We start from the raw sequence: 24,570 nt of genomic DNA on the forward strand, positions 1-24,570 counted from the left end.
GAATAAAGCCTAAATGAAAGGTGGCTTTGACTTTATCAGTAATGTTGAGAGGACTAGAGCTAGGAGCATGGAGCGCAGGCTGAATGGAGCTGATAGAAGCTGAGCAGCGATCGCCCAGATAGCCCCCTTCTCTTTCTCTTCTTCCTGAGCTTATCTAATTATCTGCTAGATAACCGCCCTGACCTTTCCCATTTAAGGAGAGAGGAGAGCTGCCACATGATAGAGATGTATAGTAGTCACAGCAGATGTGGCAGGCAGCGAGAGAGAGAAGAGAAGGGAGCGGACGGAAGGCTTTTGTAATTGTGCCTTTTATCCTTTAGGAAGTAATGAAACTTTAGCGTGAGCTTCTCTTGCTTTCTGAGATGTGCCACTAGATTAGTCTCGATAGGAAGAGAAGGCAGGAGGAGGAAAGGTGTGCGAGATGGCTAGAAATGAACTGTTTTGTTGTACTGTTGTACTCCGTTCCTGTAGCTAAAGAACAGGATCTAAAACGCACGACATATACAGTACCTGAGAGGATGATAAACGCACTGATTAAAGAATCCAACCGCCTGGCAAAGCTCGCGTGCCAACCTTCCTCTCGTTGTGCGTGTTTGTCTCATTGTTCTAAAGCAATAGAGGGAAATTAACAGACTAACATGCAAAGATAATCATCCACGTCACAATAGATTGAAGGTGTATACAGGCACCCGTTTTGTCATCTTGACTTCCTCTCATACAAAGTGATCTCGTTATGCCGTTCTTCATTCAGTAGCTCTGTGTTGTCTATGCATGTACTCTACCTTTAACTACGGAATAGTACAATTTAATTGGGCTGAGCACACCTACAGTACAGTTGGTTACAGTTACATAACGGCAACGTAGGTAAAGTGACATGCTCACAATTATGTGCCTTTCATATACCTGCAGAACCATTCATTCAATTTGTAAAAGTGTAGGATTTTGTCGATATGCGTCCAATAATGATAATTCAGTCATTTTGTAGAAGTGTAAGATTCCTTCCATCTACAGTACGTAGAATAAGTAAGACCATTTACATCCATTCCTCAGAATGTACTAGTCTTGTTGAACTCTCTCCAGAATGAAAGAGTTCGTTACTGTAGAGGAAATGCATCCTTAGCAGCAGGCAGCCCTACAAGATGATGTGTGGGTCAAAGGCAGCAATTCAAGCCCACACACCATCTCTGACATTTCACTTTAATTAGCTGTTACCATGGAACTAAATAAAGCTCACCACCACAATGAAGGGAACAGATATCCTGATTATCTCGGAGCTACACCATGAACACACACACACACGTAATCACACACACACACATGCCCACACGCACACACACCCACACACACACACACGTAATCACACACACACATGCCCACACACGCAAATACACACACACACGCAAATACACACACACACGCAAATACACACACACACACAAATACACACACACACACACACACACACACACACACACACACACACACACACACACACACACACACACACACACACACACACACACACACACACACACACACTTGATGTTCTAATCATTATTCACCATGAGGAAGAATTAGGGGGAAAAGATAGTAGCACACATGATGAAACAAATGTAGCGTATAGCAGTTCAAAAACATGTAGCTTTACACAGACTCCTGTCATCAGTGATAACGGTCATGGCACATGAAGAACATCAACACATCTCCTCTCATATCTATTTACCACTAAAATAGATATGTACAGCATTCCTTTAAAGGACTTCTTGGCACTGTGTATTTCTTCCATTTCCCTTCTTTGTTAGTCCTTTTTCTTTAGAACATACAGTAAAATGAATTTCAGTTGGCATTGACTCCTGCAGCCTATATGTTTTAAACATGAAAGAAAGATTCTCCCATTCCTTACGTCTGCTTTACACTGGGTCATAACTAAGTCATCTGTGTTGACTTTGACATCTTGCATAATTCTCTGTTCTGCTGTCTTCTCCCTGGTTTTTACTTCTATTTCCTCCCCCATCCCTCTTTCCACCAGCCGGTTCCTAATGGTGAATCTGATGTTTATCATACCAGAAGGTTAGGCTTGGAGGATAAATAAGGGGAGAATTTTGACTTTATTGGCAGAGGGCTGTACTGACGCCATAACAACGGGTTGAGAGGCCCCATTAATACTGAGCTTGATGCTGCAGCACACCACTTCCTCACCCGTTATGGGGAGAAGAGATAGGACCATGTAATGTACAATGAAGGGAAACACAGCACTGAGCAGCACAGTAGAGTACAATGCTGTACAGACTAGAGTGCAGAGTAAAGAGCAGTGTAGTACAGTAGAGTGCAGAGTAAAGAGCAGTGTAGTACAGTAGAGTACAGAGTAAAGAGCAGTGTAGTACAGTAGAGTACAGAGTAGAGTAGTACAGTAGAGTGCAGAGTAGTGTAGTACAGTAGAGTGCAGAGTAGTGTAGTACAGTACAGAGTAAAGAGCAGTGTAGTACAGTAGAGTACAGAGTAAAGAGCAGTGTAGTACAGTAGAGTACAGAGTAGTGTAGTACAGTAGAGTGCAGAGTAGTGTAGTACAGTAGAGTACAGAGCAGTGTAGTACAGTAGAGTACAGAGCAGTGTAGTACAGTAGAGTGCAGAGTAGTGTAGTACAGTACAGAGTAAAGAGCAGTGTAGTACAGTAGAGTGCAGAGTAAATAGTAGTGTAGTACAGTAGAGTACAGAGTAAAGAGTAGTGTAGTACAGTAGAGTACAGAGTAAAGAGCAGTGTAGTACAGTACAGAGTAAAGAGCAGGGTAGTACAGTAGAGTGCAGAGTAAAGAGTAGTGTAGTACAGTAGAGTGCAGAGTAGTGTAGTACAGTACAGAGTAAAGAGCAGGGTAGTACAGTAGAGTACAGAGTAAAGAGCAGTGTAGTACAGTAGAGTGCAGAGTAAAGAGCAGTGTAGTACAGTACAGAGTAAAGAGCAGGGTAGTACAGTAGAGTGCAGAGTAGTGTAGTGTAGTACAGTACAGAGTAAAGAGCAGGGTAGTACAGTAGAGTACAGAGTAAAGAGCAGTATAGTACAGTACAGAGTAAAGAGCAGGGTAGTACAGTAGAGTACAGAGTAAAGAGCAGTGTAGTACAGTAGAGTGCAGAGTAAAGAGTAGTGTAGTACAGTAGAGTGCAGAGTAGTGTAGTACAGTACAGAGTAAAGAGCAGGGTAGTACAGTAAAGTGCAGAGTAAAGAGCAGGGTAGTACAGTAGAGTGCAGAGTAAAGAGCAGGGTAGTACATTAGAGTACAGAGTAAAGAGCAGGGTAGTACAGTAGAGTACAGAGTAAAGAGCAGGGTAGTACAGTAGAGTACAGAGTAAAGAGCAGTGTAGTACAGTAGAGTGCAGAGTAAAGAGCAGGGTAGTACAGTAGAGTGCAGAGTAAAGAGCAGTGTAGTACAGTAGAGTACAGAGTAAAGAGCAGTGTAGTACAGTAGAGTGCAGAGTAAAGAGCAGGGTAGTACAGTAGAGTACAGAGTAAAGAGCAGGGTAGTACAGTAGAGTGCAGAGTAAAGAGCAGGGTAGTACAGTAGAGTGCAGAGTAAAGAGCAGGGTAGTACAGTAGAGTACAGAGTAAAGAGCAGTGTAGTACAGTAGAGTGCAGAGTAAAGAGCAGGGTAGTACAGTAGAGTACAGAGTAAAGAGCAGGGTAGTACAGTAGAGTGCAGAGTAAAGAGCAGTGTAGTACAGTAGAGTACAGAGTAAAGAGCAGTGTAGTACAGTAGAGTGCAGAGTAAAGAGCAGGGTAGTACAGTAGAGTACAGAGTAAAGAGCAGGGTAGTACAGTAGAGTGCAGAGTAAAGAGCAGGGTAGTACAGTAGAGTGCAGAGTAAAGAGCAGGGTAGTACAGTAGAGTGCAGAGTAAAGAGCAGGGTAGTACAGTAGAGTGCAGAGTAAAGAGCAGGGTAGTACAGTAGAGTGCAGAGTAAAGAGCAGGGTAGTCCAGTAGAGTGCAGAGTAAAGAGCAGGGTAGTACAGTAGAGTGCAGAGAAGCAGCAGGTTAACGTAATGACGTATACAAATACAATATCAGTGGTTAACAGTGCAGTAGTGAGTAAGAAACTATATGGTAATTGCTTGAGCTGTTCTGAAGATCCAGGATAATGTGTATGTTAAAAACCTAAAAAGACATGCCAAAGACTGCATAGAGGTGTAACAATGTTGCAACATGTGGTAAGATAATGCTGTTGCTGTATATATTCTATGTACACATTTACATGTGGAATAGATATAAATGTACACACAACGTTACAGCAGAAATGTTAAAACATCAATTATAAGCAGACCGTGGTATCTGTAACAATCACATTGTTAAAAGGTACTCACTGCTAACTATCAACAGCTGGCTGGTTTTTATACCCAGTCAGAAATACACCTACTCAATGGCTTCACCCTAACACAGTCCTGCAGCCCAACAGCCTATCCATCCACCCATACACCTGATGTGTCTCTACATATAGTGTACACTCCTTATCATCTACACTCCTTCTAAAATGTATCAAAACACCATCACTACTAACTGTACAGGTAGCAGCTTGTCAGACTTCTCAAACTGGATGTGTGTGAGGGGGTGGCTTGAGCTCAACCTTGCTTCATTCTGGCAAAGACATTAATCAATTAAAACGATGTGAAAAAGTATTTCCTTTCACATAAGTGAAAGAAATGTGTTTTGTAAGCCTCATTTCTAACATTTCTAACACAACTCATTCGTATCTCATAATGTGAATCAAATGAATGTCCAGAATACCTGTCAGTGTGTATCGAGGTGAATCAAGCAGTTCAAGTCATGTGTCCAAGTGAGTCTGATGAGGACTACAGAACGGGTTAAAGAGGACTACAACACCCATACCTCAGTGGCGAACTGCTGGAGCCCCCCGATGTTGATTGGTCCTTCCTCAGAGGCGTAGAGGTTACAGCCCCCCACACAGAGGTCAGAGGTCGGGCACACCATGCCACAAGTCAGGCCTAGGGGGTTGTCTGACAAGATCGACTTCGCCGCCCCATAGTAGTTCTGGAACACACACAGAAGACACAGGCACTCACACAGAAGACACAGGCACACACAGGAACACACACAGGCACACACAGGAACACACACAGGCAGTTTTCAGGATTTGGAAGGAAATGTCATATTTATGTGATAATAACTGCTTCAAAAAGCCTGACCGAATCCTGTCACTTCAAACCAATGGTATAGCACCCAAAATGTAAAAACAAGCAGCACATATAGAATATTGGATGATATTATAGTAATTTTGGTATTTAGATAACATTTTCCGTATAATAATTTAGGGGGATAACACAAACCACTACAGCAACTGTGTGTACTTTCAGAGGGTATCTGGTTTTTGTATTACAGTTCTACCAAGTACTCATAGTACCGACAGACTTTTACGAACTGTTTTGACTGGATCTAAGCATATATCTAAGGTCATTTTGATTATAGTTATAAACAGTTGTGACTATAGGCGAATACGTAAGGTGCTCTATTTCTTCAGGTGATCTGTCTATCTGGTCAAAATCACTGATTCAGGTCCCCCTCTACCCCTCTGGTGATATAAATAACTTAATATTCCATCTCCAGAGAAACCTGGATTGAAATAAAGACTTCATTAGATGTGCCTTACTTTCAGAGAATACACACCAGTACAACGCTCAAATAAAATACAATTTTATTTGTCACATGCGCTGAATATAACAGGTAAACCTTACCGTGAAATGCTTACTTACAAGCCCTTAACAAACAATGTAGTTCGAAAAAAATGAAGTTAAGAAACTATCAAATAAAAAAGTAACAAGAAAATGACATAAGAATACAGGGGGTACTGGTACCAAGTCAATGTGCTGGGGTACAGGTTAGTCAAGGTCATTTGTACATGTAGGTAGGGGTAAAGTGACTATGCATAGGTAATAAACAGCGAGAAGCAGCAGTGTAAAAACAAAGCGTGGGGGGTGTCAATGATGATTAATTGTTCAGCAGTCTTATGGCTTGGGGGTAGAAGCTGTTAAGGAGGCTTTTGAACCTTCCGTGCGGTAGCAGAGAGAACAGACTATGACTTGGGGGACATAAGTCGGAAGTTTACATACACCTTCACAATGATAGGAAGAGCCGACATCGAAGAGAGCCAAAAAGTACAAATCTCTGTCCCCATGTGCAGTTGCAAACCGAAGTTTGGCTTTTTTTATGGCAGTTTTGGAGATGTGGCTTCTTCCTTGCTGAGCGGCCTTTCAGGTTATGTCGATATAGAACTCGTTTTACTGTGGATATAGATACTTTTGTACCTGTTTCATCCAGCATCATCACAAGGTCCTTTGCTGTTGTTCTGGGATTGATTCGCACTTTTCACACTAAAGTACGTTCATCTCTAGGAGACAGAACGTGTCTCCTTCCTGAGCGGTATGATGGCTGCGTGGTACCATGGTGTTTATACTTGCGTACTATTGTTTGTACAGATGAACGTGGTACCTTCAGGCGTTTACATTTTTTTTCCCTGAGGTCTTGGCTGGCTTCTTTAGATTTTCCCATGATGTCAAGCAAAGAGGCACTGAGTTTGAAGGTAGGCCTTGAAATACAACCACAGGTACACCTCCAATTGACTCAAATGATGTCAATTAGCCTATCAGAAGCTTCTAAAGCCATGACATCATTTTCTGTAATTTTCCAAGCTGTTTAAAGGCACAGTCAACTTAGTGTATGTAAACTTCTGACCCACTGGAATTGTGATGCAGTGAATAATGAAGTGAAATAATCTGTCTGTAAACAATTGTTGGAAAAATTACTTGTAGATGTCCTAACAGACAACGTAGATGTCCTAACAGACTTGCCAAAACTATAGTTTGTTAACAAGAAATTTGTGGAGTGGTTGAAAAACGAGTTTTAATGACTTCAACGTAAGTGTATGTAAACTTCCAACTTCAACTGTAGGTCCTGGATGGCAGGAAGCTTGGGCCCAGTGAAGTACTGGGCCGTACGCACTGCCATATGGAGCACCTTACGGTCAGATGCAGAGCACTTGCCATACCAGGCGGTGATGCAACCAGTCAAGATGCTCTCGATGGTGCAGCTGTAGAACTTTTTGAGGATCTGGGGACCCATTCCAAATCTTTAAGTCTCCTGAGGGGGAAAAGGTGTTGACGTGCCCTCTTCACGACTGTCTTTGTATGTTTGGACCATGATAGTTTGTTGGTGATGTAGACACAAAAGGGCTTGAGACTCTCGACCTGCTCCACTACAGCCCCGAGGATGTGAATGGGGACCTGTTCATCCCTCATTTTCCTATAGTCCATGATCAACTCCTTTGTCTTGCTCACGTTGAGAGAGAGGTTGTTGTCCTTGCGCCACACTGCCAGGTCTCTGACCTCCTCCCGATATGCTGTCAGCAAACTTAATGATGGTGTTGGAGTTGTGCTTGGCCATGCAGTCGTGGGTGAACAGGGAGTACAGGAGGGGACTAAGCACGCACCCTGAGGGGCCCCCGTGTTGAGGATCAGCTTGGCAGATATGTTGTTGCCTACCCTTACCACCTATGGGGCAGCCCGTCAAGTAGTCAAGGACCCAGTTGCAGAGGGAGGTGTTTAGTCCCAGGGTCCTTACCTTGGTGATGAGCTTTGTGGGCACTATGGTATTGAACACTGAGCTGTAGTCAATTAACATAATTCCCACATAGGTGTTCCTTTTGTCTAGGTGGGAAAGGGTAGTGTGGAGTGCGATTGAGATTGCATCATCTGTGGATCTGTTGGGGTGGTATGCAAATTGGAGTGGGTCTAGGTTTTCCAGGATGATGGTGTTGATGTGAGCCATTACCAGCCTTTCAAAGCACTTAGGCAGGTTACCTTCACTTCCTTGGGCACAGGGACTATGGTGGTCTGCTTGAAACATGTAGGTATTACAGACTCGGTCAGGGAGAGGTTGTAAATGTCAGTGAAGACACTTGCTAGTTGGTCCGCGTATGCTTTGAGTACACGTCCTGGTAATCCGTCTGGCCCCTCGGCTTTGTGAATGTTGACCTGTTTAAAGGTCTTGCTCACATCAGCTAACGAGAGCGTTATCACACAGTCTTCCGGAACAGCTGGTGCTCTCATGCATGCTTCAGTTTTGCTTGCCTAGAAGCGAGCATAAAATGCATTTAGGTAGTCTGGTAGGCTCGCGTCACTGGGCAGCTCGCGGCTGGGTTTCCCTTTCTAGTCCGTAATAGTTTGCAAGCCCTGCCACATCCGACGAGCATCAGAGCCAGTGTAGTACGATTCAATCTTAGTCCTGTATTGACGCTTTGTTTGTTTGATGGTTTGTATAAGCGTCCGGATTAGTGTCCCGCTCCTTGAAAGCGGCAGCTCTAGCCTTTAGCTCTGTGCAGATGTTGCCTTTAATCCATGGCTTTTGGTTGGGATATGTATGTACGGTCACTGTGGAGATGACATCGTCGATGCACTCATTGATAAAGACGGTGACTGAGGTGGTATACTCCTCAAAGTTATTGGATGAATCCCGGAACTATTATTCTGGTCTGCGCAAGCAAAACAGTCCTGTAGCGAAGCGTCCGCGTCATCTGACCACTTCCGTATTGAGCGAGTCACTGGTAATTTCTGCTTTAGTTTATGCTTGTAGGCAGGAATCAGGAGGATATAATTATGGTCAGTTTTGTCAAATGGAGGGTTAGGGAGAGCTTTGTATTTTCATTTTAACCTTTATTTAACTAGACAAGTCAGTAATAACTAATTCTTATTTACAATGACGGCCTACCCAAGCCAAACCCGGACGATGCTGGGCCAATTGTGCACCGTCCTATGGGACTCCCAATCATGGCCAGATGTGATTCAGCCTGAATTCGAACCAGGGACTGTAGTGATGCCTCTTGCACTGAGATGCAGTGCCTTAGACTGCTGCACCACACGGGAGCGTCTCTGTGTGTGGAGTAAAGGTGGTCTAGAGTTTTAATGAGGTAAAACGGATTTAAGTTTGCGTGCATTAAAGTCCCCGGCCACTAGGAGCGCCGCTTCTAGATGAGCATTTTCTTGTTTGCTTATGGCCTTATACAGCTCGTTGAGTGCAATCATAACGCCAGCATCGGTTTGTGGTGGTAAGTAGACACGTAACCAGCAACGCTACCACAGCATTCTGCAGCGATACACCATCCCATCTGGTTTGCGCTTAGTGGGACTATCATTTGCTTTTCAAGACAATGACCCAACACACCTCCAGGCTGTATAAGGGCTATTTGACCAAGAAGGAGAGTGGTGGAGTGCTGTGTCAGATTACCTGGCCACTACAGTCACCTGACCTCAACCCAATTGAGATGGTTTGGGATGAGTTGGACTGTAGAGTGATGGAAAAGCAGGCAACAGGTGCTCAGCATATGGGGGAACTACTTCAAAACTGTTTAAAAAGCATTCCAGGTGAAGCTGGTTGAGAGAATGCCAAGAGTGTGCAAAGCTGTCATCAAGGCAAAGGGTGGCTACTTTGAAGAATCTAAAATCTAAAATATATTTTGACTTGTTTAACACTTTTTTGGTTACTACATGATTCCATATGTGTAGTTTAATAGTTGATGTCTTCACTATTATTCTACATTGTAGAAAATAGTAATTGTAAAAATAAAATAAAAACCCTTGAATGAGTAGGTGTCCAAACATTTGACTGGTACTGTATATTGTAGTTTATATAATAGTATTTAAAAACTAAATAACAGAAATGTAAGAATAATTCTCATTTAGAATGGCAACAGACTTGATAGAACTCATAACAGTTCTATAACCCTATATAATTTATTTAATTTTCACTGGCAAGGATAATATAGGAAACCCTACAATAAATGTCATTAAAGAGAGCATAACTCCATTATAAAGTTATTTTATTAGGGAAATGTGGAGCCAATCAAAATCAAGGACACTGTTGTATTGCAGTAAATATTCAAGATTTAAGCTTCCTGCTCTGTGTAAACCTAATAATCACCTTTATTTGTCAAATATTATATCAATAAAATTATTCCATAACTGAATGATAATGAGTTCCCTGCTTAAGTCAAATGTAAAAGCCTCAATATCCATATAAGGTTCCCTACCATCGAAAATTAACAGTCATAGAAGTAAAAGTAGCTATAGGCAAGGAGAGACAATATTCGTTCAAATCCCTCCGGTCGTTTGGGTTTTCCAACAAGAAACAATAACAGAAATGTAAAAATAGTAGTATGCACCTATTATGCCATGCAAATAATGTTGCCCACACATATAATATTAGCTTGTCTAAGGCATACATTAGATCATGAAATGACAGGAGGAGTCCTAGATTAAAAACCCTTTCATATTTGTTTCCCTCTATAACAACACTGAGATAGCCTAACTGTTTATTTCACCACTTTCATCTACAAGGACACTGAAATGACTGATTTGATCTGTTTTATAAGGTTTCTCCCATTCACAACGTCCTATAACTTCACTGTAAACAACTATTCTTATCAGACACAGCATATATTATGCAGGTTTGTTTACAGAGCATCATTAAATAGCAATTCGGCATGCCAGTGTGAGGCTGTGTGTCTGGCCTTGATCATATGGATGGAGGCAACATATAGGGCTATATTTATACCATGTACTGCTTTTACCCTGGCAGAAGACATCAATTAGAGCTGTTCCTCTCTGAGCTCAGAGCTCAGGTCTGGGGCTCTCTCTCTCTTTCTCTGAATACAGCTGGCTGTTACTGGGCTGGGGGATGTAATTATCCCAAGCCCATATCTCAACCAATCAAATACCAAGCCCATGTCTACACCAATCACAGTCTTTTTGTATTATATTTAGATTTTCTAAGTGATATTACAGATGTTTTAGTAAAAATAGTAATGATAAGACACTAATAAATTGATTAACAATTTGGCATATCAAAGCTTTCATATTAATAATTTGTGTCATTTAGAATAGAAAGGAAGTGAACGTTTACCCTGTTGGCAATACTGGTAATGAATGACTTGATGTCCAGGTTGGTAGGGCAACTTTTCTGACATGGGGCATCTGCACATTTCAGGCACCTACAAAACAGGATGAGAAAAAAGTTGATGTTAGTGAGCTGTTAAATGTGTGAGTAATGAAAGAATGAAGGGAGTCTTCCATTTTTTTCTCAAGATGATTAGGCAGAAAGAAAGAAAGACGGAGAGAGAAAAAGAGAGAGAGAAAAAGAGAAAAAGAAAAAAAGAGAGAAAGAAAGAGAAAGAAAGAGAGAAAGAGAGAGAGAACGAGAGAAAGAGAACGAGAGAAAGAAAGAAAGAGAGAGAGAGAAAGAAAGCGAGAAGGAAAGAAAGAAAGAGAGAGAGAAAGGTTGAAAACAGAGTGGTTGAAACTATAATAATAATAATAAGAGTGAGAGAAAGATATAAAATAAAAAATAGGAAGAAAAAAGAGAAAGAAGAATGAGAGAAAGAGAAAAAATAAAATTGAAAATCAGAAAAGAGAAAAAAAGAGTGAGATGAAGAAGAGAGAGAGGAGAGAGAAGAGAGAGAACCCCCCTCTCCACTCCAGCTAGACACCTATAATAATCCCAACTTGCAATTCCCTGAGCTCAGTGCAGAGCAGAGTGCACCAGTCCGCCATTAATACCACTTATCACCCTGACAGCAGGGCAATTATAGAGGGGCTGTAGCCAGGTAGACGGCCGCCACGGCCCTGAAATCACACACACACGCAGTGCATGCACACTCGCAACGTGCACACATACACTCACACAGACACACCACAGCAAGATGTTTTATTAAACCTGGGTGGTTGATCATCAACTGACATCACTGTTGACCCATTTTTTCATTTGACAATAAATTATGCTTTAGCCCATAGCATAATGGATATTGCGGCAGTGTATCTCAGCCCAAAGAATAACTGGAGACGAAGCACAATGAATGGGGCCGAATGGGGCAGAGGGAAGGACATACATACACGAAATGCAAAGAGCTGAAAGGCTCTGGAGAAATGAGCTTGAATCATGTTGTAATCTGAAGGTCAATGATTAACACTGGAGGACGGGCTACTGAGGGATCTCGGAGAGAGGAAGAGCCACACACAAACACACAGAGGCACGCATCCACACAAAAATATATACAGTGGGGTCCATAATTATTGTCACCCTTGATAAAGATGAGCAAAAAAGACCGTATAAAATAAATAATACAAATACTGAGCTGTATTGTATGCATTTTTTTTTGTGTGAATTGTGTTAATTTATACCAATACAATTACTCAGAGAAAGAGATTGTGTTTGACAAGTTAAAAAGTTCAATAAGAAAAGATAGGGGTAAAAATGATTGCCACCCCTGTTTTCAATACTCAAGAACCTTACCCTTGCGAGGATAACGAAAAGGAGCATTTTTCTATATTTTAGGAGATTGAAGAACACATTGTGAGGGATCTTTGACCATTCCTCCATACAGATTCAATTCAAACCATGTTTTCAATGGGGTTCAAGTCCGGATGTAGATTTTGTGGACAATTAACAATTTATTTGTGGATCTTGGGGTTATTGTCATGCTGGAAGAGCCACTTGCAGCCAAGTGCCATTCTCCTGGCAGACGTAACCAGGTTTTTGGAGAAAATGTCCTGGTACTTAGTAATGTTCATGATGCCATTGACCTTGACAAGGGCCCCAGGACCAGTGGAAGCAAAATAGCCCCGTAACATCAAAGATCCACCACTATAATTAGGTATGAGGTACTTTTATAAATATGCTTCTGTTTTTCAACGCCAAACCCACCCCTGGTCTGCGTGGCCAAAGAGCTCTATTTTCATAGCACCAGTTCCAAAACAAGTGCCAATGGTGTGTATCAAACTCCAGGCCAGATAACATGAAAATAGAAATCTTTGGTCACACACACCAGGGGTGGGTTTGGCATCGACAAACATACACACGTCAAAACAATGCAGAATACATAATACTCACATTTCTGACCTATTTGAATGTGCAACCCTCTCAAATATTAATATAACATACATTTCCTGTAAAAAATATACATTATAGCTTTTGTGTTTTCACTCCAGGTGAAATTGCATCGAGGCATTAATAAAGATGAGATCTAACAGATACATAAATGAAAATCTGTGGGAGGGAGGGCACCTTCAGTACACTGTCTCGCCTCTCCGAAAGATTATTGTTGGTGTGAAAAAAAAGACAAGAAAAAGTCCAAGTAACACTCCCTCTATCTATATATATATATTCTCTCTCTCTCTATATATATATATATATATATATATATATATATATATTCTCTCTCATATATATATATATATATATATATATACACACACACACACACACACACACCTCCTCTTATCCTCTCTTCTCAAGGTAACATTAAAAGAGCCTGGGCCGATACAGACACATTATAGACCCTCCTCTATCTATCTCCCCCGGCCAGCAGCAGCCCTGGCTAGCGCTTAGCAAATGTCAACAGAAAATAATGCACACACAAAGGCAATCTTATTTGTTCAAGAATCGCTCTAGGTCACAGCAATACACTGGGGCACACAGAGCTACACACCACACAGCTTCTCTAAGGAGGACTTTTTCTCTCTCCTCTATCTAGGAGGTACAGCAGGCAGCACCTGCGTTACACTCTCTAGAACACAGTCACTTCAACATAGACCCATCTCTCCCTCTTAAAACGTGGCCTGATTAGCTTTGTGTTGTTTCTTTTCTTGTTCTTCTCCTAATAAATCAGTGCTTTGAATGCTCTGTATGATGAGTGGATTCCTGCACGTTATGAATCGTCAATATGCGCCAGGTACCTAATCTCCTAATTCATTGTTTCTATTATTATTAGCTAGCAACAGAAATGTGCAATTCAATAAAGCTCCACACACCTCTAAGGGGTTTGCAATTTAAATGATTGCTTTTCCCTCAAATAATTATTTTGTCACTACACACAGAGCTGTTCACCGTTATCTTTGTGAAATTAGTCGTTTGCATTCATATTCATGATGAGGTGGTAATACGGAAAATAATACCTTCCAGTCTTATCACGCCACTGATTTGATGTCTATAACAATCAGGAAGAGAAATGTCAACTGACAATTAGGTGGACAATAGAAGCCTTTGACAAACTACACAGAACCGAACTGCAGCTCCTGGTAATATTATGTGAAATCTGACATATTGCAACTGCCTGTAGGCACTGCCTATAGCCTTAGAAAACCATGGTTTAAAGTATTCGATAAAACCATTTGAAAAGTCACAAGATAATTGGAGGCTCATAATCATATTCAAGGCCACACTATCAGCACCAGGGACAGCAGTTATAGTAACGCTGCCTTCTTTTACAGTTCAGTACAAGTATCAGTACAGTATAACATTAGTATAGTAGATATTAACATATGCTGTGTACATAATTATTGTTATTAGCTGCTGTAGTTATGACTGGATCCGGACACAATGAGACTAGACCTGCAGCCCATATTCTCTGTCTGCGTCTCTCTCTCTCTCTCTGTCTGTTGCTCTCTCAGTACATATCAGAACCAGACCCAGGTGAGGCGAGGTTACGCCACGCACACAGGGTACCAACGGTTACCAGCCGAGCCGTCACAGCTGTCAATGCTGTCCTGCTGAGGTCTGCCTCAGATCAGCCAGGGGATATACAACAGCTGTACACAATACCCCCACAATGCATAACACAGGGAGGGAGGGAGGAATGTAGGCCTGCTCTTCACCCCCCACTTCTGTTATGTCACCTCCATCAAGTGGCAGGAAATGTGGTGTATGGAGAGAGAGAAGAGAGGGAGTGAGAAGGGGAGAATTATGCCATCATGTTAAAAAAAATATTTACATTTGCCCTTCCTATTATTAGTCAGCAATAACTATCATTAAATTGTTAAACTGACGTTTACCCAAATCTACAAACATCGCCCAATCAAAATAAACAGAATCTTGCGCAAACAGATCATGTAGAAATCGTTCTGTGAAAGACACAGCAGTCATATTCAGTCATATTCCGCTGACCTGAATGCAAAGAACTGTGAAGCTTAGGGCATTGTTTGCACTTCCTGACACAGAATGGCAAACCGACGTGGGTTCCATTGACACATTTTCCCCCCTAAATGGTGGAAACTGGGAGTTAAATTAAATGAAAGGAGCCACGGTGGAGCCGTGGTAGGGTTGGGAGCAGCAGGCATTTAAGGAGCTGTCAGGACAGACAGGTATGGGGTTATAATGAACATCCTGCTTTTAACACACTCACCTGTCACCTTAATTGCTTTAACTGTCAAAGTGTTCATGCAATTAAATGTCTAGCTTTTTATCGGGGGTGGGGGAGTGGTGGTGGGGGAATGAGAGAAATATACTTAATATTCAAATCAACAATTAAAATAAACAATTTAAAAAGTACATTCATTATCCAAATTAAACAATAATAATTTTTAGATTTTTTTTAACTAGGCAAGACAGTTAAGAACAAATTCTTATTTACAATGTCAGCCTAGGAACTGCCTTGTTCAGGGGCAAAACAACAGATTTTTACCTTGACAGCTCAGGGATTTGATCTAGCAACCTTTCGGTTACTGGCCCAACACTCTAACCACTAGGCTACCTGCCGCCCCAGTAATGCTTTGTGTTTGTGAGAATAAAACAGAGAACACTAAAACAACCAAGTCACACAATCATCAAGCAAGTCACCATTCAACAAAATCAAATCATTCAAATCTTGCTTCTCTCACTGACTTCACCAACACACAATCTTCGACACATATTTCTACGTGAAGGAAAAGACTCTTAATATAATTTAGACTCCAATGATGATAATAGTTGCCAACTGCAGAGGACAGCAGAGAGCAGTAAGTGATTTGATGATGTGAGCTCCACACCACACAGACTATGTGGTCAGTAAATATCCCACAATTAGTCCAATAGCCCTGACACCTGATCAGCGTTATGAGAGCTACAGCCACTGAACACAGTGGGCAGTCTACTAACTCCGGACCCTAGGTCAGATCACAGGCAGGGAGAGACAGTAGGAATTAAATTGTATTTGTCACATGCTTTGTAAAACAACATGTGTAGACAAACAGTGAAATGCTTATTTACAGGTCCTTTCCAACAATGCAGTTTAAGATTAAAAAAAATAATAAGTAAAATTAAATAGAAATAGTGACATGAGGAATAAATACACATTGAAAAATGAATAACAAGTAACAGTAGCATGGAGGTAATTGAGGTAGCTAGGTGCATACTGTATAGGTAGGGGTAATGGGACTAGGCAACAGAATAGATAGGCAGTAGCAGCAGTGTATGTGATGAGTGTGAATGTGTGTGTGTGTGTGTGTGTGTGTGTGTTTGTAATCAGTATGCATGTGTGCCTGTGATGTGTGTGCGTGTGGGCGTATTTAGTGGGTGTGTATGTGTGTGTTGGGATGTCAGTGTAAGTAAGTGTGAGTGTGTGGGTAGAGTCCAGCGCAATGCTCCCTCTAAACTGCGCGCGTGCACAGCCGCGCACCTACTCCAGGACTGCACAGAAACGCAAGAGATTGAACTTCACTGAGTTCACCCAATTAGTTTGCACTATATTATTCAACGTTTTTCCTGTGATCGAATCAACATTAAATAACCCATTTTCAATGCAACAAACCAAAACAAATCTAACTTTGCAAGATTGAGTCTGTGATTTTATTGTAGGCAAAGCCAGAGCCACAGCGCAATATTTGACAGGGGTAGCCCACGAGCGGTATTTCAATAACCCGCGAGTGAACGAGTTTTTTTCCCAGATCAGATCAGAGCATGTGCACATGTGTTGATATTCTTTGCTAGTTATTAGCCCCTTTATAGATAAGTATAGGTCAGCAATGTGGAGTTTCTGCTTCCTACAAGAGCACAACACCTGTAGGCTATATTTCAAGATGTCTGAAAAGCCAGTCAGGTAAAAAGCTTTGGTCTTAATTAAAGGGCCAGTGTTGTATTTTGAGACCGGCTTGAATATGCAAATAAACCAATAGGCAGAGGATTAGCCTACATTGTCTAATTCTCTGTATGGTAATAATAATGTTTTATTTTGTAACGTGATTTATTGCATCATACAACACAATGCAATGTACAGTCAGTCACCTGTTTTACCCATGGTGTTACAGACCAAGTAAAAAAAAAAATCACAAATTCATGTCAAACCCTTCATAATGTAAAAACGTTTTTCAAAGTTTCATGCAATAGTCCTGCATTGAACACCACATATGGGCTACTGTAGGCTATACTATAGAAATCAAAAGCTATTTCCATGTGAAAATGTTCTGGGATTCGCTCTATTGGTTTTGTTGGTAGGCCTACATTATGATCAAATAGCCACAATAGCCTATTGGCTACTGTCTAAAACTGTAAGGGTGCAGCCTCAGTGTTCATTGTAAACATGCGCCAGTCGTACAAAATTCTCACAAAACTTCCACTCAAAAGACCCCAGATTTGCTCAGTGCCCCCAAAAAATTGAGGGAACATTGGTCCAGTGTGTGTGCATAAAGTCAGTGCAAGAGAGTTAGTGCAAAAATAGGTAAATGCAGGTAGTCCGTGTAGCCATTTAATTAGCTATTTAGCAGTCTTGTTTCACAGCTTTATGGCTTGGGGATAGAAGCTGTTAAGGGTCCTGTTGGTTCCAGACTTGGTGCACTGATATTGCTTGGGTGGCTGGAGTCTTTGACAAGTTTTTGGGCCTTCCTCTAACCCCGTCTGGCGTAGTGGTCCTGCATGGCAGGGAGCTCGGCCCTAGTGATGTACTGGGCCGTACTCACCCCCCTCTGTAGCGCCTTGTGGTCGGATGCCTCGCAGTTGCTGTACCAAGTGATGATGCAGCCAGTCAATAGAACAATGTAGAATCTTTTCAGCCTCCTGATGGGGAAGAGGTGCAGATGTGCCCTCTTCACAACTGTGTGGATGTGTGTGGGCCATGATAATTCCTTAGTGATTATAGCACAGGAGGTTGGTGGCACATTATTGGGAAGGACGAGCTTCTGATAATGGCTGGAGCGGAATCAGTGGAATGATATCAAATACATCGTACATAGTTTCCAGATGTTTGACGCCATTCCATTTGCATCGTTCCAAACATTATTATGAGCCGTCCTCCCTTCAGCAGCCTCCTGTGGATGATTGTAATTCCTTAGTGGAGATGGTTCTGTCCTACGCACAGGGCACTATGGCATGGCAGTGGAGCACAGCATAAAGAAAATTGTACATTTTCAAAATATATATATATATATATATATATATATATATATATATATATATATATATATATATATATATATATATTTAGACCCATACTCTCTAACAGTTCACTTTTTACGTTGCTTAACTTTACGATTAGGATATTTTTCTAGCTCCCACACTTTGCAAGAATGTCATTACAGACCTAAGAATGATTGCAGAGGGAGTGTGGCATGAAGTGTGTGTTTTTAAAATGTGCAAATGTTTTGTTGTAAGTTTCCTAAGTGCCCACATACCAGAGGGTGAAATGGGAGTGAGGCACTAACACCCAGATGGAAAATGAAACATCTAAATATAAAGACAGTGGGTTTTAATGAAATACAGAGCTAAAGACAAGACAACGATTTTCATCTTAGAGAGAGTCCTTTGACAAGATAATGGTTATGACCACACGGCTGAGAAGGCCTTTCAAATACCATCCAAATATGCCCCACGGGGATGGATACAGGAATTTAATCAATTGAAAAATGGCTGCAAAAACAAATATGGTCTCAATATCGTAAGAGAAAAAAAATATATATATATGCCCTATTCTTAAATGATACAAATGTCATTCTATTCGGTCATTGTTTGAAAATGAGAAGCCTGAATAGGGACATTTCTCAATTTCTCCAATGTTTCAGCCTTGATTTCCAGGTTTCCAACAATGAAAGAAATCAAGTAAAGAAATCCCATCATCTCCCGACGATGGGGCATTGACAAGGGTCGTTCAAAGTACACCCAAGGTCTCTGTGTTTTCTTGAACTGCAATTGAAATTCATATAGCTATTCAACAAGGCCCGGGCTGCATCCACAGCATAGTGCTCACTGGCTAGTTCATCACTCATAGCCCAGTACAGCCGTACACTAGCAGGCAGAGGCAGAGGAAAGGAGTACAATAAGAGCAAATCAAAGGGAAGGAGAAGAGCGATGGGCGGCAGTACATACACAGATTCAGAGTCACACTCTTTCATTTAAGGCAACGACAGCCATCCTTCAGCGTAGGCACACCGCATGATATTGCCCTCTCCTCCTCCCATGACCGACAGTTTTTCCCTTTACACTGATCAGAGAAGGTGTGTGTGTGTGTGCATGCGTGTGTGTGATGTGTATTGGGAGTGTATCATGTGAATATACAGCATCTCTGCAATTCAAGTGTATGCGGAGGCATACTCTGACCTTCACATTGACCTTACGAGACCCTGTGCCACACACACCCACACACACATAGTGGTTCCTCATTTAAAAGTTGCATCATACTGCAGCATAGCCTGCGGTATGCTGTGATATGCTTCGATGAGTCGCAGTGACTGCCGTTAATGCCACATCTGCAGTCCTCATGCCTCCTTGCAGCATGCCTATGGCACGTTCACACAGATGAGCAGGGACCCTGGGCATCTTTCTTTTGGTGTTTTTCAGAGTCAGTAGAAAGGCCTATTTAGTGTTCTAAGTTTTCATAACTGTGACCTTAATTGCCTACTGTCTGTAAGCTGTTAGTGTCTTAACGACCGTTCCACAGGTGCATGTTCATTAATTGTTTATGGTTCATTGAACAAGCATGGGAAACAGTGTTTAAACCCTTTACGATGAAGATCTGTGAAGTTATTTGGATGTTTACGAATTATCTTAGAAAGATAGGGTCCTGAAAAAGGTCTGTTTCTTTTTTTTTGCTGAGTTTATTTCACACGAGATCATGTTTCCACATGTGTAGTTTCATGTTATCACATGTTGCTTTTACATGCGATCACATGTTATCACATGAAATTCATGTGTTTTTTCTGTAAAGCCACACCCACACAAACCCGCTGTCCCTCTTCCCTCCGTTCTACCCCACTATCCCAGGGGACACGGGAGCTTGAGGAAGGATGTGGAGGTGGTTTACCTTGCCCGGACTCCTGTGTGCTACTAGGGTTACCAGTAAGGGGTTAGAATGGAATGAATTAAAGGCACTATGAACACAGCTAACAGGTGGACTCTCTTGTGGAATGCGGAACAACCCCAGTAAACAGTGAAAAAGAGCCCGTGTTCTGTTCAGTGTGGGCATAGACTAGAGAGAATCAACCTTTAAAGGCAGAGGGACTACTAGATAAATACACTACTGCATGTGTGCCACTGTGTCACCATTAACGACTGGAGGACTATATGTGTTTTATTATACACACTTAAAATTCACACTGACAGTGGCCTAAAAGCTGACATTTGTTTTTGCACGTGTTGTCTATAAATGAATGAATACTAAATGGCATAAAAAATATATATTTTTGGATTGCGGACCCTCTACAAATCAATGAGGTATAGTTCAGTAAGAATCAAAATTGTAGAACTGCTTGGCTGTATATCCCTCACACATTAAACATTTTATTAATTTAGCAGACAGATTTATATCCCTCACACATTTAACATTTTATTAATTTAGCAGACAGATTTTTCAACTAATCGGCTCGGGGGATTTGAACCAGCAACCTTTTGGTTACTGGCCCAACGCTCCTAACCGCTAGACTATCTGCCGCCCACACAATATGTAGCTTGAACATCGCTCTTTCTGTTATCACCGGCAGGCAGCGATACAGGTGATGAGATATCTATCTTCTCTCACAAGCTGGGATGTATTGTATCGTAATCCATTAGTCCTACACTTCCCTCATTCTCTCTGACATTTTGGGGGAAATATGCTCTTTGAAGAGCGGGGTCTCCCGACCCCTATGAAGTCACTCAGCACACTGAAAAAACATAATTTAAGGATTTACAATTTATCTCCACTCCAATATTTCTGTTATTGCCTAGATGTATACTCTAGCACTAGCCTTTGGGTGAAAGGTTCACGGGGATAGGCGGTGAATATACCAGCTCTGATTTGCTTCACCTTAAAGGTGGTGGAGTGGAGCTAACCTTGTTAACTCAAGCAATTAAAGTCGTGTCATATACTCGTATTCGGGCTATTACCGATGGAACAACCAGGAACAAATGCAATTGAGAAAGAATATAACCTCCTACATTTTGCCATTATTGACTTATATATCTGCTGTTGGTTGGTTGTACACTACACAACACTGCAGTCTCTATGTTGTTCATTGACACTGAGAGACCAGAATCTGAGTACAAGGACAGTTGCTTAAGCAAACGGTTCACAGTCCCATTGTCAAATTCAAAAACGAATATAAGTATCATGGAATGTATTTGTAGTGTACAACTGACCAACAGCAGATATATAAGTCAATAATGGCAAAATGTAGGAGGTTATATTCTTTCTCAATTGTATTTGTTCCAGGTTGTTCAAGTGGTAATAACCTGAATAGGAGTATATGACACGACTGTAAAGGAAATAAATGTACTGTGTTGTGCCATTATATTGCTCATCCAAATATTTATATATTCTTAATCCCATTCCTTTACTGAGATTTGTTAGATTTGTGTGTATTTTTGCGAAATTGTTAGATATCACTTGTTAGATATTACTGAACTGTTGGAGCTAGAAACACAAGCATTTCGCTACACCCGCAATTACATCTGCTAAACACATGTATGTGACCAATAAGATTTGATTACATTTATAGCAAGAGGTTAGCTGAGCAGTAACCATGGAATATGCCTATGCTGTGACTGGCAATTAGCCATGTTCTTATTGTGCTTGTACAACCTTATTATGCAGCTACATGTTCTTATTGTGCTAGTACAACCTTATTATGCAGCTACATGTTCGTATTGTGCTTGTACAACCTTATTACGCAGCTACATGTTCTTATTGTGCTTGTACAACCTTATTATGCAGCTACATGTTCTTATTGTGCTTGTACAACCTTATTATGCAGTTACTGCATTACTACCCTGTATATATTGCTACAAGTGGAGATTCTGGTATACACTTAATGTGACAATAGAAGTTGGCCTATTTATTTAATATGCAAGCCATGTCCCTGTGTAGTTGTATTCATAGCATTCCTGTTTGTTAGGGGAGCAAGGGGCCTTCTCTCCTCTCTCAGCTAGGCCTAATGAAGGCACATGTCAGAAGTCGGTCTACCTCACACGCGCGCACAGAGACACCACACACAGTCCTAAGGACCAGGACACCACCGCACAGACAGCCTTACATCCCTCTGATCAGTAGCAGATGAAGGCTCCCGCATTGATCTTTGATGTCCTACATTATTAGCTTTTAGGAAACCTGAATATTTCATCAAATTGTGCTGCTCCGCTCAGTAGGGGGTCCTTTGAGGAGGAATCACAATCAGCTGAATGCAAAATAGGAGGGCAGCTTTGCCTGGCTGAAATGACTTCTCAGCTTTGTGTGTGTTTGAGAGAAAGATAAAGGGAGAGAGGGAGAGAGAGTGAAAGAAAGTAAGAAAGAAATAAAGAAAAGGGATGTACAGAGAGAGAGAGAACAGACACACACGATAATCTGAACTATTGGTACAACCAATTGGTACATTGTCGATTAGTTGTAATTCTGGCTAATAAACAGGCAATTCTTCATAAAGGGAAATTAATTAATTTCTATTTTGATTATGTTTGTGTCTCCCTGATGATACATTTATCTCGGAGCTGTTTCAATTTCTCCAGGAATTATGTTCATTTACATGCAGCTCTCTAATCCTATTCTATCTGGTTTTAATGAAGCTAAGGGGATTAACTGAGATGGTCTCCTCCCAACACACTGCTTTCTACTCGCCTGCCATCTGATCATAGCGTGAAAGCTCATAGTCTAATGCATGCTGAACAGTGCACTGTAAAACCATGAAACATGTGACACGTTTATAACCTAAATGTCTGTGTTTAAAACATAAAAAGTGCTCCCATCTTAAACACTGCTATTAATAATGCAGAATTAAAACAGTCAGCTTTTTCCCAGTCAGTTTCTAACGAGGAGAACACCTATATCTTCGAAGTGTTCCGATTTTAAACATTAGTGTTAACTTTCCCATCGTCCTCTTTAGATTGCATTTAGTCATCAGAAATTGATGTGACATTTACATGCCTTTTATTCAGATCAGTGTTAGGAATGTCTGTCACCATACCTACTCCTGTCCCCAATTGCTTCAAATGTCTACCATTGTTCCTGCACCCAAAACTTCGAAGGTAACTAAACTAAATGACTATCTGACATCATGAAGTGCTTTGAGAGGCTAGTTAAGGATCATATCACCTCCACCTTACTCAACACACTAAACCCATTGCAATGTGTATACTGCCCCAATAGATCCACGGATGATGCAATCAACATTGCACTGCACACTGCCCTATCCCATCTGGACCAGAAGAATACCTATATAAGAATTCTGTTCAGTGACTACAGCTCAGCTTTAATCCCTCCAAGCTCATCATTAAGTTTGGGGGTCTGAACCTCTCCCTTCGCAACTGGGTCCTAGACTTCCTGATGGGCCGTCCCCAGGTGGTGAAGGTAGGCAACAAACATCCACTACGCTGATCCTCAACACAGGGGCCCTACAGGGGTGCGTGCTCAGCCCCTGTCTGTACTCCCTATTCACCCATGTCGTTTGCAGACGACACAATGGTGGTAGGCCTGATGAGACTGCCTACAGGGAGGAGGTAAGGGCCCTGGAGTAGTGCCAGGAAAATAACCTCTCCCTCAATTTCAACAAAATGAGGGAGCTTATTGTGGATTTCAGGAGACAGCAGAGGGAGCATGCCCCCATTCCCCATCAACGGAGCCGCAGTGAAGAAGGTGGAAAGCTTTAAGTTCCTCGGCGTACACATAACTGACAATCTGAAATGGTCCACCCACATAGACAGCATGGTGAAGAAGGTGCAACAGCACCTCTTCAACCTCAGGAGGCTGAAGAGATTTTGCTTGGCCCCCCAAAACCCTCACAAACTTTTTACCATGGAGAGCATCCTGTTGGGCTATATCACCACCTGGTACAGCAACTGAACCGTCCGCAACTGCAGGGATCTCCAGAGGGGGGTGCACAACATCTACAGCACCCAGTGTCACAGGAAGGCCAAGAAAATAATCAAGAACCTCAGCCACCCCAGCCACGGCCTGTTCCCCCCACTATCATCCAGAAGACGAGGTCAGTACAGGTGGTCCTTGTTTGGGAACACACACACCAAAGCACGCAACAGGCTGACCAATATAAGGCTTGAAAAATTGGTGGCCATCCGGACAAATTTGAGGCTGCCAACAGGCCATCCTCAACAAGGTTGGAAAGTGACAGTGAAGATGAGGCCTCAGAGTCTGATGTTCAAGAGGTGGACATTGAGGAGGTCCAAGGAGAAGACTTGGAAGCCTGAGAGAAAGTTTCTAGACTATCATTTTACAGATGTATGTTGAAAACATTTTTGGGAGATGCGATGGATCATTCATTATTCCCTTTCTTTTGCTGTTCAGTGAAATCATCCCATGT

The 24,570-nt window shown here is 41.7% G+C and overlaps 1 protein-coding gene across 2 annotated transcripts in view; it reads right to left on the reverse strand.

Annotated features, from left to right (window-relative positions):
* LOC139420375 (dihydropyrimidine dehydrogenase a, tandem duplicate 1) overlaps positions 1–24,570 on the reverse strand; it is a 217,468-nt gene that overhangs the window by 147,848 nt on the left and 45,050 nt on the right. For both annotated transcript variants that reach the window (XM_071170409.1, XM_071170410.1), the window contains exons 4-5: positions 10,955–11,042; positions 4,874–5,035 (exon numbers count right to left, since the gene is read on the reverse strand). In XM_071170409.1, coding sequence (XP_071026510.1) covers positions 4,874–5,035; positions 10,955–11,042 — 250 coding nt within the window. The remainder of the gene's footprint in view (positions 1–4,873; positions 5,036–10,954; positions 11,043–24,570) is intronic.

This window comes from Oncorhynchus clarkii, chromosome 11 (genome assembly GCF_045791955.1).
Source record: "Oncorhynchus clarkii lewisi isolate Uvic-CL-2024 chromosome 11, UVic_Ocla_1.0, whole genome shotgun sequence".
Lineage (NCBI taxonomy): Eukaryota > Metazoa > Chordata > Actinopteri > Salmoniformes > Salmonidae > Oncorhynchus > Oncorhynchus clarkii.